At 42.6% G+C, this 18,766-nt stretch overlaps 1 protein-coding gene across 2 annotated transcripts in view; it reads left to right on the top strand.

The window, feature by feature from the left end:
- The window catches only part of tnika (TRAF2 and NCK interacting kinase a), a 93,603-nt gene that overhangs the window by 29,817 nt on the left and 45,020 nt on the right, over positions 1-18,766 (top strand). Inside the window, exons 3-15 of one of the 2 annotated variants that reach the window (XM_046061729.1) lie at positions 5,249-5,305; positions 6,909-7,034; positions 8,403-8,513; positions 10,496-10,586; positions 10,954-11,084; positions 11,176-11,230; positions 12,111-12,189; positions 12,342-12,517; positions 13,729-13,795; positions 13,918-14,116; positions 14,851-14,967; positions 17,215-17,466; positions 17,862-18,461. In XM_046061729.1, the coding sequence (XP_045917685.1) occupies positions 5,249-5,305; positions 6,909-7,034; positions 8,403-8,513; positions 10,496-10,586; positions 10,954-11,084; positions 11,176-11,230; positions 12,111-12,189; positions 12,342-12,517; positions 13,729-13,795; positions 13,918-14,116; positions 14,851-14,967; positions 17,215-17,466; positions 17,862-18,461 (2,061 nt within the window). The remainder of the gene's footprint in view (positions 1-5,248; positions 5,306-6,908; positions 7,035-8,402; positions 8,514-10,495; positions 10,587-10,953; positions 11,085-11,175; positions 11,231-12,110; positions 12,190-12,341; positions 12,518-13,728; positions 13,796-13,917; positions 14,117-14,850; positions 14,968-17,214; positions 17,467-17,861; positions 18,462-18,766) is intronic. The other variant, XM_046061730.1, reaches the window with a different exon arrangement.

The following is an 18,766-nucleotide window of genomic DNA, read 5'->3' as shown; positions in this document are numbered from 1 at the left end:
AAAACAAATGCTCCAAATCCTCTTTTTTCCCACAGAATCGACATTCCCCCTTTACCGCTGTGTTCAGGTGTGCCACATGTCCGTCTGTTGCTATCGCCCCATAAATAATCCTCCACTGTAGATCGCCGGAGCGCTTCTCTACAGGAGGCTTATATAGGGCCCTCCACCTGTCTCTTATCAGGAAGTCTGGCCTCAACAAATCTGGCCACTTCGAAGCCTTCTGTTTTCTAAAAGAGTCCTGATAAATGGCCTTAGACAGAGAGAGACACAGAGACAGAGAGAGACACAGAGACACAGAGAGAGAGACACAGAGAGAGAGACACAGAGACACAGAGAGAGAGACACAGAGAGAGAGACACAGAGACACACACAGAGAGAGACACAGAGACACACAGAGAGAGACACAGAGAGAGAGACACAGAGAGAGACTGATCTCAGTGTTCAACTATCCACTGGTGCTTAGTTTGCATTGTGCAGTGCTGGATTGTACAATGAATTATCATATTAAAACCCTAACTTTCTTTTAGTAATAAATCAGCAAGTTTAATTTTATTTTATTTTTTATTCGAGGAGCTGTTTAATGAGAAATTTAACTCATAGCTTCCTTCTGGATATCCTTCTCATTCAGGAACCTCCGCTGTTGTTAAAATATTGCCATGCCATTGTCGTGTTGTGGGAACCTACCAAATGTACACATGTAGAGTTTTGTTCCAGTCTTTCCCCCAGATTGACAGCGTAACTGTGGCTGGGGGGGGGGGGGTAGTTGCAGTGGACTGTCACAGGTGTTATGCCGAATTTTGCATGCCTGCTGAGAACATTTACATTTACTCATTTGGCAGACGCTTTTATCCAAAGCGACTTACATTTGAGGAACAGCATACAAGCATCAACAGAGCATCAAATACAGATCTAAAACTGACAATACATACTAGTAAGAGCAGCAATAAGTACTAGTAAGAGCTCATAGTACATATCACATCAATGGTGTAAATACATAGGTAAGGAAGTATGAGTTAACAAAAAGTGCAATCAATACTAGATAATTGTAGGGGAAAAAAGAAGAAGAGCACAGGACGTGCATGTTAGAGGTTAGGAGTTAGAGGTGTTATAAGAGGAAGTGTTCTCGGAAGAGATGAGTTTTCAAGAGCTTCTTGAAGTTAGAGAGCCCCTGCTCTGATGGCGTGTGGTAGCTCGTTCCACCATCGTGGTGTCACAGATGAGAATAGCCGGGACTGGGATTGCTTTGTGTGAAGGGATGGCAGAGCCAGGCGGCGTTCGTTGGAGGAGCGTTGCGGCCGAGAAGGAACGTAAGTTTGTATTATGGAGTTTAGGTAGATGGGTGCAGACCCAGTAGTCACTCTGTATGCAAGCATTAGTGACTTGAATTTGATTCTGGAGGACACGGGGAGCCAGTGGAGGTCACTGAGTAATGGAGTGACATGAGTCCTTTTGGGCTGATCAAAAACCAGACGCGCTGCTGCATTCTGAACCATTTGTAAGGGTTTCACCGCACAAGCTGGAAGACCTGCTAGGAGGGCATCGCAGTAGTCGAGGCGAGAGATAACCATGGCCTGTACCAGAAGCTGGGTGGCGTACTGAGTGAGGTAGGGCCTGATTTTCCTTATGTTGTATAGAGCAAAGCGACATGACCAAGAGACAGCAGCAACATGGTCTGAAAAGGACAGCTGGTCATCAATCATGACACCCAAGTTTCTCAACACCTTGGTTGGAGTGATGGTTGAGGAGTCAATTTGTAGTCTGATGTTATGGTGGATAGATTGCTTGGCTGGAATGACCAAGAGTTCAGTATTAGAGAGGTTTAGTGGAAGGTGGTAAGCCTTCATCCATGCAGATGTGTCTGAGGGACAGTCCGTGATCCGCACCGAGACGGTGGAATCGCCTGGCAGCGTAGCAGTGGTAAGAGAAGCTGTGCGAGTGAATGATCGGCCCCAGTGAGGTGGTGTAAATTGAGAAGAGAAGGGACCCTAGCACTGAGCCTTGAGGCACCCCTGTGGAGAGGCAGTGGGAGGAGGATAATTGTCCTTGCCACAAAACATTGTAGGAACGCCCCAAGAGGTAGGATTTGAACCACAGGAGTGCTTTACTCGAGATGCCCATTGCTGAGAGAGCGGATAGCAGGATCCTGTGGTTGACTGTGTCAAAGGCAGCTAATAGGTCAAGCAGGATAAGAACCGAGGATTGGGCTGCCGTGAGAGGAATTCTGAGACCTGTTTGAATACTGCCCGTTCAATAGTTTTGGATAAAAATGGTAGAAGAGACACTGGTCGATAGTTCTCAACTTGAGTTGGGTCAAGGGAGGGCTTTTTGAGCAAGGGTGTAACCCGGGCCCTTTTGAAAGTGGTCGGGAAGGTTCCTGAAGCCAGAGAAGTATTTATCACATGAGTGATTGTCGGGACCACGGTAGGAGATATGACTTGAAGGAGATTCGTAGGAATCGGGTCCAGTGGGCATGTAGTTGGATGGCTACGGGTCAAGAGTTCTGATACTTCGCTCTCTGTGAGAGGAGTAAACGAGGAGAGTGAAGAACCACTGACCTGGGAGGGCAGAGGAAAAGATGTAGTAGGACTGATACAATGGTTGAGTTTGAATGTTTCAGAGAATTGGCTAGTTATAGCCGACACTTTGCCTGTGAAGAAGGCAGCAATGGTATCAGCAGACAAGTTTGTGGGTGGTGGAGGTGGAGGAGGATTTAGTAGCGCTTTAAAAGTGGTTTGGGCGAGCAGGCTTGGTGGATAGAGGACACAGGCTATCCAGGCACGAGCTTGGTGTAGAGCACAGAGATTGTGTGGCATCACTGGCCTCAAGTGAGGAAAAAGTGTTGAGGGAAGGTAGAGCGGAAGCTACCACTGAGGCAAAGTGAGCGGGAGACAGGTTGCGGAGGTTGCGGCGGTGTGAGACCAATGGTGTTGGAAGGATGGGCTTTTCCTGTAGGCGTGAACTGAATGAAATAGTGGTCTGACACATGTAGAGGTGTGACTGTTAGGCACTCTGTGGCACAGTTTCGGACAAGAACAAGGTCAAGCACCTTGCCAGCTTTGTGGGTCGGGGGGCTGAGAACCCGTGTTAGACCAAAGGACTGAATCAGAGACAGGAAGTCTGCTGAGTTCGAATTGTCTAAGTGAATGTTCATGTCACTGAGGACAAGTAGGGGACAGTCATGCTCTGGGATTGAAGACAGCAGTGTGTCTAGCTCCTCCACAAAGTTACCCATTTGTCCTGTAGGAAAATGCATTAACGTCCTGCTTTTAAACGCTATACTATTCTTGGTGTGGTTCATCAATAGTGATAAATGATCAGTATATATTTTATGAACGTTAATCGTTAATATATTATTACACATAACCTAGTAAAAGTACCATTTCTTGAGATTCAGTAAAAAAAATGTGGCATTAACCGTGTTCAAACAGCAAAGTGTCCTAAAAGGACCTTAAGAAGTGAATTGTGAATTCACAACAGGCATGCAGAATTTGGCACAACACCTGCGCTGCAAAACGTCACTAGACCTCGTGAGAGCAAGTCCTGAGTAAGCTCACGCAGTCTACCAGAGGTAGATTGTGTCTGACTTGACGGAGCTGTTTTTATTCCCCTATCTATCAAGACGGTGAAAGTCAGCCAGCTATCTCGAACGCACCTCCTTATTAGCTAGGCTCCTTACATGCTTGCTACTAACTGTTTTGAAGATAGGTCTCCGACATTGACAGCATTGTGTTGGACAGATTTGTGCAGCGGTGTTTATGATACCTACCATTCAATTCACAACGGGTCTGTTGTCCGTGTTTGCGAGAAAGAGAGATAGAGCGACCGAGTGAGAGGATGTGCGGAGCGAATATGCGCTGCGCAGCTCTGCAATCAAGAACGATTTTAAAATGGGTCGCCAAATTTTCTGCCCAAGTAAAGCCTATGTATGGGAAACACTGTGTTCATACAGCTCTGAGAATGTGATTGTTTGGCAACATGTCGTCATACCTAAACAACAAAATAGGCCGAGTCTGTGAGTACAATTGATCTGTTAAAACGACATAAAAATGAAATGTGCTGCAGAGAGTGTTCTGTAAAATCACTCCTGCAGAAATGCAAAGCAATGAAACCACCAAATTTTATCCATAATATATTTCTGTTTTCATTGCAGCATTCCTAGCCTCTGTTTTGTAGTGCTCATTATCAGAACGGCCCTTCGATTAAAGCCCTCAGGAGGCGCTTTAGAGCCAGAACATTAATGCCATCTGGTTTATAACAATTCCACCAGGAAAACAGTCCTGCCCTTGTTTTGAGTGTGTGTGTGTCTTTGACTATGTGTGTATGTATTTATTTGCTTGTGCCACTGCAGCTAAGCTGTTCTGCTCAGACTGTAACATGCTAATCAGTTGAGTCCAGACAGGTGGAAGTAATAGCCGTCAGTGTTTCTACCGTCTCTAGCCCTGTTAGCTTCATTAGCTAATCACAGCCACAGATGCTCTGTTGCAAACGAACCACTTGGGCCTTCCATTCGCCCCTCAGCTTCCAATCTCCCAGCTCCTCGCCTCCTGGCCCCCCCAGGCATATGCCTAGCCTCGATATTACACAACACAGTCAAGTCTGTGGGTCGATATCGGCCTTTGTTTGTTCATTTCTGCATCTTGTATATCTTAGACAATGTCAACCGGATTTTTGACTACAGTTTTCCATTTTCAGTGTTCCACTGATTAGACAGATGCTGCAACTACAAGTCAAATCATTGTGACATTCTAGGGTATCATGTTGACCAAGTAGTCTAATGTGAGTCCTTTCATCTCCCTGATCCTGGTCAGGGTTCCCATATTTTTTGTTTCTCTCTGCCTCAACATTTTTGAACATATGAAGTTGATTCAAATAACTGAAAAGTTTGCCTTAAGAAGAAACACGGTGTGTGTGTTTCACCAATCTGGATTTAGCAATAATTGAATCCAACTCTTATGAGAGTTGTGGAGTCAGTTTGGAAATAATAGCAGTTTAACAGCCAGTATTTGGGTTTGTGTTCACATTTTGGATTGTGGCTTTAAAAATGTAAGCCATCTTAAAAAAGGTTAGATATTGTATTTGTTGCTTGTTGCAGTGAATCACCTTTTGTGTCATGCTACAGTTTTTTAAAGAGAAAGAAGTACAACTGTGCATGTACTGCATTTTATTGAGAAACTAAACTGTTAAATGCACTTTTTCTTCTTCCTTGCCCTTCTCTTTTCTGATTGTCCCTTTCCTTTACTCTTTCCAGGGTCGCCATGTTAAGACAGGGCAGCTTGCAGCCATCAAGGTCATGGATGTCACCGGGGTAAGACACACACATACTCGCGTGCACTCACTCACTCACTCACATGCATACACGCACATACCCTCGCACAGCAACAAATCTCAAATGATTATACCACCATCGACCATGTCATCTAATTATGAGCGATGAGTCAGTGCTGGCGTGTGTGTATGAGTGTGTGCGTGTGATGTGGCAGAGAGGAAATGAGGACAGGCCCATTGCCATGGTAATATTAGCTGGAGGTATTAGGACAGCAGTGTGGTCTCAGGCGTGTCTGTAAAGCAGGAGGGAATCTCAGCTATATTTAGAGATCCTCTCACCCTACGCCTCCCTGTAAGCACTCAGCTGCCAGCAAAACAATAAAGGACTGCAGGAATGAAGCAACAAAGGAACTGGTGAATGAATAGGAGCATGAATGAATGAATAAGGGAATGAATATATGCAGGTGTATATATATGAATGAATGGCAAAATACCAACAGAATATAAGTATGAACAATGCAAGGCCTCATGGAAGAACTACTGGTATGAACAGATTTGTTCTTAAGTGGCTTGTTGGAGCGATTTGGGAGAACTTTCTCATATTTGTTTTCTTAGATAAGAACACAATTTATAAGCACCTGTCATAGGAGTCATGTGCAATTAATCTGCTGTTATCCCAACCTACGTTTTTCACTAATGGATTGTGTATTACGCTAAAGTAATTTTAATTTTATTCTGTTTGATTTCCTGTTTGAATTTTTAAAATTCATTAATATAGCCTAACAATATCATAATACATTTAAACTGGCTATTGGTGCTACTGTATGACACTACAATATCAATTTAATTATCTCAAACTGCAAAACTATCATTTATGGATCTTCGCAAAGCAGGACTTCAGTGTCCGAACTTATAAAGATTGACTTTTTACTGGAAGTCATTTTCATGAATGAACAGTCTCGGACATATGGCTAATTTACAATTGTCATGAACGTGCGCCCAATTACGCACAGTAAGCACTGATCATGTTTACGCATGCCTTTCAAACTGTTTACAGAAAAAAAGAAAAAAAAGAGAAAGTTAAGATAAGAACACGAAAATGTTCTTGCATGATGTCCATTAAATAAACAAATAAATGAAACTGTGTACGACTGACTGTGTGTGAATAAATCTGCTTAAATACAATAAAATAAATCACAATGGATGATTAAAAATTAAAAGGGCCAACACAAAAACTAATTATATGAGCCTCTACTGCACAAAATCAGCTTACTAAAACAAGTGTCTTTGTTTTTATGGCTGATGAACACTCAAGTGAAGTAATCAATGCCTAATTGTGTGACATTGTGCGTAATGAAATTGAAATTACATTTTTAAGTAACCAACTGCCGCCATGATGACTTGTTTCAAACAACTGCTTTTGGCTTTGTGGCAGTAACCTCCTAAAACGAATTAATTAAAAGGTAATGCCCAGCTGTATGCATTGCAACAACAGTTTTAAGAATTTAAATGGATTCATAATGCAAATCCATCAACAACTTCATTCCTTTTGCTCTATCACCACCTTACTAAGATGTGCGAGGGGTCACAAATAGAGATTGTGATTTAACGGCTGTTGATTTTTCTCTTCTTGTGTGTGTCAGGATGAGGAAGAGGAGATTAAAGCCGAAATTAACATGCTGAAGAAATACAGTCACCACCGGAACATCGCCACCTACTATGGAGCATTTGTCAAGAAAAACCCTCCTGGCATAGATGACCAGCTATGGGTAAGGTATTATTTGTGTTTGTTTGTGCATGTTTTTTGTCTGCATTTTTGCAACTCCATATGTTTGTGTGTATGAAACGGAGTGTAAGAGAAGATGGCTGTGTCATCTTCTCTTACTGGCGGGCACACAGTGCAGAACAGAAAAAAGTGACTTCCCATTTTTCCCTGTTACATTTTTGTGAAAGGAGTGTGTAGTTTGTACGAGGCGGCTGCAGGTTTGTATACATTAGAATGAATATATATGATATAAGTGTGTGGCCGGCTGGCTGCTGCAATAAATCATGTGTTAACACGATCTAAGGGAGCTCTCTGTTCTCTGATCCTGTAGCATTCATCACACAACAACGGGAGGACACACACACAAACATATGCATATACACAGCAGCCAGATCTACTGCCTGCATAATTCTCCAAGACTCAACAGCTGCCTGTTTTCCGTGTTTGTGTGTGTGTTAGTGATGACTGTGCAACATGAGCACACGCTGTATGTTTGCGTGTTTTGACATGTGTCCCCTTATGTTTATGCGTATACAGTATGAGGATGTTTCTTTTGTCTTTGTGTCTGAGTGCACCTAAACAGCTTGGATGACAGGGGTTGGCTATTACTTGCCAACTTCCTCTGTCCCTGTAATGTAGAGTGATGATGAGGGGAGCTTGAAGCAGAGCCAGAACTGACCAGCTGAACTTTTGCCCGCAAAGAGGAGAGGAGAGAAGACATGAGGCAGATAGGAAAGAGAAGGACAGAATGGACACATTGTGTCAAGAGATGGACTTGATTCATCCATGCAATCCCGTGACCAAGCTGAGTCAGATTGTGCAGTAGTTTCTGCAGTGTCTGTGGAGTATGTGTTGGTTAAGAGTGACTGTAATTTGACAGTCTGTTCATGTATGTAGGCAATGTGTATTTCTCTCTCTATCACTAATGCTATTACAGTAATTTGATTATAGGCACTGTGTATTTTTGTACTGTGAAACTGGATTTTTGAGGCAGAAAACAATATCAGTACTTCGGAATAAAAAAATACAATAACAATATATTGAGGATATTTTACAGTTAAACCAATATATCTGTGATAACCTCGGCTATTGTACGTTTATAATGAAACTCGTATAAGGGAGAAAGAGAGGTGTGGCTTTGTTATTAATCAAAGTACTGAATAAATACATAAATAAACAAGTATGATTGTTTACTTTACTGGCTTCCTTGCCAGATCCTGGACCAGATTTTGTAGAACAGTCAATTTATTTATTTATTTCAGGTTTATTTAACAGGGACAATGGACACTAATAACAAATAATATACATAAATAAATGTATAATGTGCCAGAATTAGCCAAAAGGCTATTTAACATCTGCTGTGCCCGTGTAGCTGGTCATGGAGTTCTGTGGAGCCGGCTCAGTGACAGACTTGATCAAGAACACCAAGGGCAACTCTCTGAAAGAGGAGTGGACCGCTTACATCTGCAGAGAGATTCTCAGGGTAAGTGGCCACGTTTGCAAGTCAGTCAAACAAGATCTGACTAATGTAAAATCTTGTTTAAGTCCTCCACCTGTCCTCCATGAGTAAGTAATTATTGTGATCCTTGGTGACATTTCCTTCGGAATGCATGACTGTGGGATCTGTGTGAAGTAGAAAGTGTCAAAAAGTTCATTTTTCAAAAGAAATGCTCCTGAAGAATGATCAGACGTGATTTATGGAAAATAACAATATCCTTATTGCTGTACGGCAATATGTAGCAGTGCCAGTCAGTAAAAAAAGACAGACGTTAGTGTCCATGTCCTTCCAGACCAAGGGAACAAGACATTACAAGTCTAAATCTCCATTGGTGAAGCTCAGATAATCAAGACTTATTGACGTGCTACATGCAAAGATACTTTTGCACACATGGACAGGTACATAATGCTTTAACCCGCCTGAACTAAGTGGAATTTCAACAAAAGCAAAAACAAAATCCGAATCATTTTATGATCAGGCAAAATGCTCTTGATTATAGCATTGACAACAAACAATGATTCACTAGGAAAAAATAATAATGACTAATGCCCCAGTGTAAACAAACACAACGGTATTTCTCCGTGGCCGCAGGCAACCCATAGACAGCGACTAGTCAAAACTATGCAAGATGGGGTAAAAATATCACATTGTGATGACAGATATTATAATTTGCTATACAATTCACATTTAGTGGGAATTAAAATCACAATGATGTTATATGTCTCTACCAAACAAAAATGTTTTCTTACATCTGGAGAACAAGATTTGTAGGCCAGGGCATCTCTGCAGCACTACAGTACTTCATTATTATGCTGTTTTGTCACACATTTTACCCTCATCATGATATTGAAGCTTCTGCAATTTGGATATTACACTTGGCCTTATTAGAATTTCATTAATATTTCAGTTGATTGTGCCTAGTCAAAACAATCTCACAGTTTCAGCTCATAACACAGTTCACTTTTAAAGCCATAAAATATTGAGTGTCGGCATCAATGAACTGATTAGTTGATCTTTCTCCTGTGCAATGTTAACTATTAGCTACAGTAGCTACAGACACAAGAGCTGACTGAACCTGTTGTGAGTCAAGGAAAGCTTCAGTCAACTGTCACTATTGTAGAAAAAAGGATAAAATGCGTTTTCCCTGTTGCTTCTTAACACAGACATGTTCTTTGATTGCAATCAACAGTTGTTTGTGTTTCAAGATGTCAGTGTTATGGAGTTATGTGTAGACATGAATTTAATCTTCTTGGGAAATCTTACTCATTCTCCCCCATCTTATCTCTGCTTTTTGTTTTTGTGCTGAGGGCTTTAGCCTCAAACAGAGAGCAGCAATTTCACCGCATCTTGTCAGTTATACACAGCGCTGCTCTGAACTGAGGCAACAATGACTTCCTTTCATCCACTTTTATTTTCTTTTTTCGCCCTTCATCTCACATCTTATTTCGTGCTCTCTGCTTTCCCTTTTCCTGCTCTGATTTAGCTGTCTTATATTTCTTTCTCTGCGCCACTGTCCCTCTAAGTTTTGTCTCTCTTCTTGCCCCTCTTTTTTTTACTCTGTTTTCTTTTTCTATTTCTGTGTCCTTTTCTATTATTTTCTTGTCACCCCTCTGTCCTTTTTAACATTTTTACTCTCCATCTCACATTTCTCTGTGTTTTACTTGTTACTTGTAATGAATGATGGAGTTAAGGTGATGCATTTTGCTCCAAAATTGATGTTTAATAAGACTTACGATAGTACTTGCAAAAACATTTTTCTTTGTATTTTTTTTTTTTTTTGTCCACCACTCCTGCACTGGAAGGTGAGAGGTCAAGGTCAGCTACACAGTAACAACCCCTGGAACTGCTAGTTCTGCTCAAGGACACTTCCTCTTGGACATAAGCTCTTTATATAATAATAGTAATCATGACTTGGCTCATTGCTGCAGTGGTGTTCGTTCACTGTGTGTCCATGTCGCTGTCTGCAGGGTCTGACTCATCTCCATCAGCACAAGGTCATCCACAGAGACATCAAGGGACAGAATGTCCTGCTGACTGAGAACGCAGAGGTCAAACTAGGTCAGTCTGTCATCTAACGCCACTTGACAAAATGGCTTTAGGACTGGGTGGGCAGGAGGAGGTATAAAGTTTCAGATGGCTCAGAGGTGTGTTTTTGTGTTCCTATTATGCTGAATACCAGGCTACTCATCTTTGTAGCTCTGCCACTGTTCATGGTGCAGATTGCTGAAGAAGGAACTCTCTTTCTCGCTCTCCCCCTAAAGCGCAGTGGCGAGGGGATTATAAAGTTTTGATACCCATTATGGAATTGAAGCCCACTGGTATCTTTGTGCATCAGCACACACACACCCAAACAAGCATGCAGAGAGCAAACTGCAGACTATATCCTGAAGTATTTTGTTCGTGTGTTTGTGCACTTGCCCTGCAGTGGACTTTGGTGTTTCAGCCCAGTTGGACAGAACAGTAGGAAGGAGGAACACGTTTATTGGGACGCCATATTGGATGGCACCAGAGGTTATCGCCTGTGACGAGAACCCTGACGCCACGTACGACTTCAAGGTACTTCAGCAGCCCCCTGTCCACTGAACATATCTGTCTGTTGTGCTTTTTTTGATATATATATTAACGCACTGCATTTCTGTCATTACAGAGTGATTTATGGTCACTTGGAATCACAGCAATAGAGATGGCTGAAGGAGCACCACGTATGTACCCAGTCAATAACCCACACCTCTGCTACACATCATTTCTTAGTGCTACTACAGTAGATCACTATCAAGAGTCATTCTTTAGTCCAGACCATTGCAGCTCATCTGTAGCCATAATTTTAATGACGGCCAAGAAGCGGATATGAAATTGGTTGTCAAATTGCTTCTCTTTTTTCATTTCTTTCCATTCATTACTTTATTCCTTGAGCCTTGTTCCTAGAGGTATGTGCACGAGTTATTATGATGATTGTGATTTTGGTTCAGTAAAAGAGCAACTTGTGGAGAAAGTCTGCCCACCCTACACTCTAATTGATTACAGTAATCATGAAGGACATCATTTAGTTTAGTCAAGGTTGTTCTGGTTCTAGTCAAGGATGGTACAATGCTGCATCTTGGAAGACATTCTCTAACTGGATGAGAATATGTCAGTGTGTGCTTCACGAGAACATATACTCGGTAAGCAAAAAGTAATCACATTAATTAGGATGTCAGAAATTGGTGAAAACACATGGCGCACGTACGCCAAACAAAAAGAAAAATGTATCCAAAACATGTACAGTATGTCTCTTATTCTTTTTTATGTCTTCTATTCATTTCAGTGCTAAGTTTGACAATATTAAGTTTGAATATTAAATCTTAAATAACCAAATGATATAGCAGTACATGCAACTGCTCATTTGTGAGATGGATAACAAACTTAGGCGACAAGACCTATGTGTGTAAAACTAATAGATTGTTATCAGTATTGAGAGCATATATTGATCATGGACTAACTCCAGCTGACCTTTACTATATGCCGTGATAAAGTTTAGCACAATTAGCTAGAAACATTCACCCCAACTCACCCATGTTTGCTTCTTGATTTCTTACTTTTTAGCGCTGTGTGACATGCACCCAATGAGAGCCCTCTTCCTCATCCCGCGCAACCCTGCCCCCAGACTCAAGTCAAAGAAGTGGTGAGCGTGTATCTTGATAATTGTGTTAGCCGTGCATATTTGCAGATAATTCGGAGCAACATTATCAGAAGCAGGATAATCAGTTCAGACATACACTGCATTTCAGCAGGTTATTTCATTTGCTCTTTTGGTGTATGCATGTGTGGTTTCAGGTCGAAGAAGTTCCAGTCATTCATAGAGAGCTGTCTGGTGAAGAGTCACGGCCAGAGACCCAGCACAGAGCAGCTCCTCAAACACCCCTTCATAAGAGACCTGCCCAATGAGAGGCAGGTCCGCATTCAGCTGAAGGACCACATCGACCGCACCAAGAAGAAGAGAGGAGAGAGGGGTGAGGAAGAACATGTGCTATATATGTATGATGACTTATGGATTTTGTACATGTAGATTAACACACAAAGAATGCTGAAAATGACAAATGTTCAATGAACAATCGCTGTTTGAGCGAACCTATATGAAAAACACATTGTGTTTTCTGTGACTGTTCACAATAAAAGCCACCCCGTGATTCGCCAGTTTAAAACATTTAATATGAAGCAACAGCAGTAGGAAATGCTTGGTATTTGTTAACAATAACAGCTCTGTAAATGCTGGATTACATACATTCATCGTTTGCTGTAAATCCCTCGTGCATGTGAAGGCAAATTAAATCCCATGTGGGAATGGCGGACTCCGCCTCTGACAATGAAAACTAATACATAAACCAGCAATTACTGAATCTAAATACATTGCAAAGCCATTGCTGAAAAACTGCAGATTTCACATAATTAGTATCAAAAACAGATTTCATGAAAATCTTAGGAATTATAACTTCAAAGTATAGTAGGCCCACTCATTACATGCTCGCACAGATACACACTCATTGCACAAAAAGAAAATATGGCCATAAGGGTGTGTAATACACTTTCAGATGTGCACACAGACACAAATTCTCACACACATGTGCTGTCACATTCATGGTTCTTAGAGAGGCGGGACAGAGTGACAGGCTCCCATTCCACTCCACCACGACACACACACGCACAGACTCAGAGTGATAGACTGACACTCGCTCACAGAACTGCGCCAGTGAGAACCACATTAACCGCTTCAAGAAACAACATATTGGAGGACGGATGTCATGATGATGTATAGAAATGTCTTGTCATTGTAGAGACTGTGGCTTTCTCAAGCCGTCACTTTGTCACATTCGGAGGACAGGTCCGTGTGGATGTGTCTCAGGAAGAGCCGGGCCACTTCTACAGCCATTATGTTTTAAGCCCTGTTTGACTGAAAGCGCTCCGAGCTAATGTTCTCCACCTCGCTACACACAGTAACATTACAATTTATACTCTTATTCAAAGCGGCTAAAAGAAAGTGCCTAGAAGGAGTGAGGATCAGAGAATGCCAAAATCGTGAGCAGTTTAGTAATGAACAAAGGTAGTTTGAGTATAAAATGAAAAATGTGAAGTGGAATGGCTTTGATCTGTGCTGGTTATTACCTTCCTCATTTTAGTTTTATTCTTTTCAACTGTTTTTATTCTTCACATCTTTTTCCATCAGATGAGACAGAGTATGAGTACAGTGGCAGTGAAGAGGAGGATGAAGAAAGAGACATGGGTGAACCAAGGTCAGTGTCTGCGCAAATGTACAAACACAGACATAGACTGTGTAACCTTTTTCCGGAAAAACACATTTGACATCTTTTCACTAACTCAGTATCATCCTGCCTTGTCACTTGTGCATACCCAGCTCCATCATCAACATCCCTGGAGAGTCGACCCTGAGGCGGGACTTCCTGCGCCTCCAGGTGGCCAATAAGGAGCGTTCGGATGCGCAGCGGCGGCAGCAGCTGGAGCAACAGCAGAATGAGGAGCACAAGCGCTTACTGTTGGCTGAGAGACAGAAACGCATCGAGGAGCAGAAGGAGCAGAGGAGGCGGCTGGAGGAGGTAAGCAGCAGGATGTTGAATAGGAGGCATGACCTATGACATTGGTGAATGCATTTACCTACAGCAGCTTATACATTTTTAACATGGATAGTCCAAATTTACCTCTGGAGATTCGACTGGATAGCATAATTCAGATTTTAAAATAACTGTAATCTACTCTCAACACATTCACACATCAAAAGCCAATGGAAGCCTTCTGTTTGGCTCTCTTCTTTTAAACATGATTTATCCCATTCTGGCAGATCAAATTTGTAAAATCTTTCATTCACCCTTTGGTAGAGGCTGTAGGAGAGAGCGATACAGACACACATACACTCACAGCCTTTCCCTAGTGTCCCTCTCTTAGTTCCAGAGAGCAGGCTTACAGAAGAAAATCCTTAGCCCATAATCTGTGCTCTCTCTCCTGGTTCCCACCAGGGTTTGCCTCCCAACGCACGGCTAAGCACCATGACTCGACTCCACTAACATGACCCCTCTACTCAGGGCCAAGTGTGTGTCTGCGACTGTGTGTGAGCCAACCAACGCATGTGTGTTTGTGCAAGTGTAAAGGCCTATGTTTGTGTCCTGTGTGAATGTGCTACAGTTCCTTCCTTTTTTAATAAAAGAATCTAAGCCAAGACCCATCGTGGACGGCAGAGAATGTCTGCTGAGGCATGATTTCCTAATTTGTGTGAAAACAGACAGCTCATTGCGCTGAGATCCTGACTCTTTGTGTGCTTGTGTTCTCCTGACAGCAGCAGCAGCGAGAGCGTGAGCTGAGGAAACAGCATGAGAGGGAACAGAGGAGGCGCTACGAGGAAATGGAGCAGCTCCGTAGAGAGGAAGAGAGGAGGCATGCAGAGAGAGAACAGGTTCATACTCTTTCTGTAATATTATATTAAAACACACATACTGTAAGCAGACAGACAGTATGATGCCATAGGAATTTGTAACGTGATAACAACTCAAGTCCAGAATCCCTCATTTGCCCTCAAACTTTTTGTTGTTTTCTGTTTCTTTTTATGGCAACATCTTCCCCCGTCTTTCTGAGTCAGTCTGATTTTCCTTGTCTCCTTAAATTACCTCCGAGGCGGATTTTCATAATGTTTTTTTAAGGATTTCAGTTTCAGACACACTTGTCCGCAGAACTTGGACATTTTTAATCTGATGATATATTGTTTTTCTGTGCTCATGGACCCATCCCCACTGTTATTGGGTAACTTTCTTCTTCTCAGCTCCTGGATCTTGCATGCAAAAGACTTAACTGTCGCCTTCTTTCTCTTATTTTTATTCTCTAACTGCTGCTAACTGAAATCAACTTTTATTGCAACATCTTAAATGTTGCAAAACATTCCTCCATCAGTTGGCTTAAAGCAAACAAATAGATGCCAATAATTTCACAAAGGGATCTGTAGCAAGATATTATTACTTCTGGAAAAGTTGATATTGTTGCGTCAGCAGATCCCTCAGGAGGAAATCAAGACATGCACTTGGCAATATCACCTGGCATATTATAAGTCACAATATAGGAGCTCCAATAGGTATGTCACTGCTAATAGGTCCAGAGGACAGATATTTTATGGTCTTTCAGAAAATCCAGAGACACTGTTGAGTTCCTGAATTATTAAAAAAATAAGATTAAATTATTGCTCTTAATTATTTTCAGGTTTATTCATTTGCAAACCCATATACAGAAATAGCTAACTATTTTCTATCATGCATGAAAAACTTCCTCATGTGTGTAAGATGATCAGTTTTCCCTCTACATCTTTTTCTTTTGCAAAATCTTTCCCCTGTCCTCTCATAGAACTTACTGCTGTTCTGGTGTGTATTTTCTATCTGTCCTAGTTCCTCTTTATCGCTCTATTGCTCTCCTCTCATGCTTTTCAAGTGTTTTGGAAAGATATATTACGACCTCTTTTTTTTCTCTGTCTCATTGTCATTTTTCCTTTGTAACACATTACAATTGTTTGAGAACATGGTCTTCTTCGCTTCATCTGGCTTCTGACTCTCATCTTCTCTCCCCATTCATAGCCAACCCAGGAGATTATCTTCTCTATTTCTCTTTCTATCTCTGTCTTTCTCTCTCTGTCTGTGTTTGGATATTCAGATTTCCTGATTTTTCTCTTGGTCTATTTCTATCTCCTTGTGCTGACACGCTACTCAGGAGTATATCCGTAGACAGCTGGAAGAGGAACAGAGGCAGTTAGAGATTCTCCAGCAGCAGCTACTACAGGAACAGGCATTACTGCTGGTAACCATAGCCCTCCCACGTGCTGCTACTGCTATCCATCTGTGCTTGTGTGGCCTGCCTATCCCCATTGCATGAACCCGAGTGTCAGTTTTACAGAACTCACTGTGAGGGAATCCACAGTCTGAGCCACCAAACCAGTTAGCTACATATTTGAGAATTCATTCAGACCACTGACAGTGAAATTAGTTGCCTGGATCTCAAAGGATTCTCAAGAAGGTGCAGAAAAACTGTTTTGTCAACCCCAATCATGTTCAAAGCGAGAACATCCAAGAGAAAATAGGACATTGTTATTTTCCACAGAGGTTTTCTCTCGGTACCCCAGTCTTAGCAAGGGCAACACGTGTGTGCTTTATTAGTTCGAGGAATCCACAGTATGTCTTGTAGTATTTGTCCACTGCTCCTTGCATCCTATTTGAAGAGAAATTTAGGAAGGAAGAATAGAGAGAAACCTTTTGAGATCCAACCCATGTAAACTCCAAAGGCCACAGTAATGATTTCACACACCAAACCCCAGGAATGTGTTGTGGCTCAAAAAGTGGTGTCAACTATTGCCCCATCTCCCCTTCCCGCTCTGTACCTACCTTCTACTTCCCCGGTCTCAAATGATTTGGAAATGCTTTATGTCTGGTTTTATTACAAAGAACCAATGTTTTCCTAATCGCCTTTATCCATCATCTGCCTTACAGTTGCCTTATAATTATAAAAAGTGTGTGTTCATGTTGCATGTATTGTATGTGATTCTAGTTGTCAATATTTGTGTTCATCAGTTTTGTGATGCATGATTTGTGAAGGTGTTACTCGAATCTGACATTTGACGCCCTGTCTCTCATACCTGTCCACCCTCCCACACCCTCTCTCCCTCCAGGAGTACAAACGTAAGCAGGTAGAGGAACAGCGGCAGGCGGAGCGGCTACAGAGGCAGCTCCAGCAGGAGAGAGCCTACTTGGTGTCTCTACAACAGCAGCAGCAGCAGCAGCAGCAGCAGCAGCAGCAACAGCAACAACAACAACAACAACAACAGCAACAGCAGCAGCAGGAGGGAAGGCAAGCAGAAAAGAAGCTTTACCACTACAAAGATATCGTCAATCCTAGTGACAAGCCTGCCTGGGCTAAAGAGGTAAGTCACAACATGCATGATATACAAAGACATGCATGCAATTATGAATATGTGATGAGACATTACTTTTCTCGGGTGCGCAAGAGTGCCAGCTCTGACGAAAGTAGTACATTAAATATATGCATGTATTCGTGATGATCCCTGTAATGTTTTCATTAAATCAATCCTTTTTGTTAATTATACACACCCAGTGGCCTTCTTGTGTTGTTAATACCTAATCCAGCAGGTCTAACTAAAAGCAGCAGTCCTGTGAAGAAAGTAGGAGGGGGGAAGCGGGGACACCTTGCTTTTTGAATCTGAAGATACTTAACGCTGCTGCTTCGATAATCACATTGTGATGTCTCCTTTGTGTGTGTTTGTGTTGTTGCTTACCCTCCTCTGACTCTGACTCCTAGGTCCCGAAGAAGCAGCATGTTCAGGGTAACACACCCCGCTCCCACCTACGGCATCACCAGTCATTCAACCAACCGGCTTCATCCTCTGGCTCTCATGGCCAACACAGAACTCAGGCCCCTAGGCGATCCCCGTCCCATGGTGCCCAGCTCCTCTCCACAAACCTCCCCCGTATCCATATTTCACTAGACTCCAGAGAACCCCTAGATCCAGGGCTGAAGCAGGAGATAAGCCAGCAGGTCAGAGAGTTTAGGGCTCAGAAACTTAGTCAGAGGGGCCGCAGCCCAGGGCCCATCCAGAAACAAATCCAAGCTGCTGGCCAAGGGCCCATTAAGGGTTCTATTAAGAGTTGTAAAGGGCATTCTAGTCAAGAGCCAGTCAGTCAGTCTAATCTAGTACCCAACCCTTATCTTCTGGAGCCCAGTAATCAGAAAGAGAAGCCTAGAGACAGGCCTCTCTCTGCACCCAGTCAGGCAGCCATCCAGGGGCTAGTATCTCTGGACCCACAGTTTAAGGCTCTTCAGCCTCATCCTCAGTCCCCGGGACAGGCCCTGAACCTGCAGTCTGGATCTAACCCTGTTTCCAACCCTGCGGTCAAACTGGTTAGTCGCCATCCTCGCATCAGGTCGCACTCTCCTCGCTATAGAATAGATGTAGATATAGAACCGGAGTATCAGGGAGGGTTGCAGAATAAGACGAGGCCAGTCATCAGCCAGGAGAGCTTGGCGGTGCCCTCGGACTGGGAGGTCTCAGATTTTGACCCAACTGACCCCTTTTCTCAATCCTACCCTGACGGTATTTTGCACTCCGCCCTATCTAGACATAGGAACTCCTACTCACCTACCTCCAACAGTGGCAATCTTCTTCAAGTCCCTGATAACAATAACAGCCTTTTCCTCACTTCTGA

Source organism: Micropterus dolomieu, linkage group LG11, assembly GCF_021292245.1.
Source record: "Micropterus dolomieu isolate WLL.071019.BEF.003 ecotype Adirondacks linkage group LG11, ASM2129224v1, whole genome shotgun sequence".
Taxonomy (NCBI): Eukaryota; Metazoa; Chordata; class Actinopteri; order Centrarchiformes; family Centrarchidae; genus Micropterus; species Micropterus dolomieu.
Note: the sequence above shows the minus strand (reverse complement) of the source record. Positions and strands in the feature narration are given on the sequence as shown.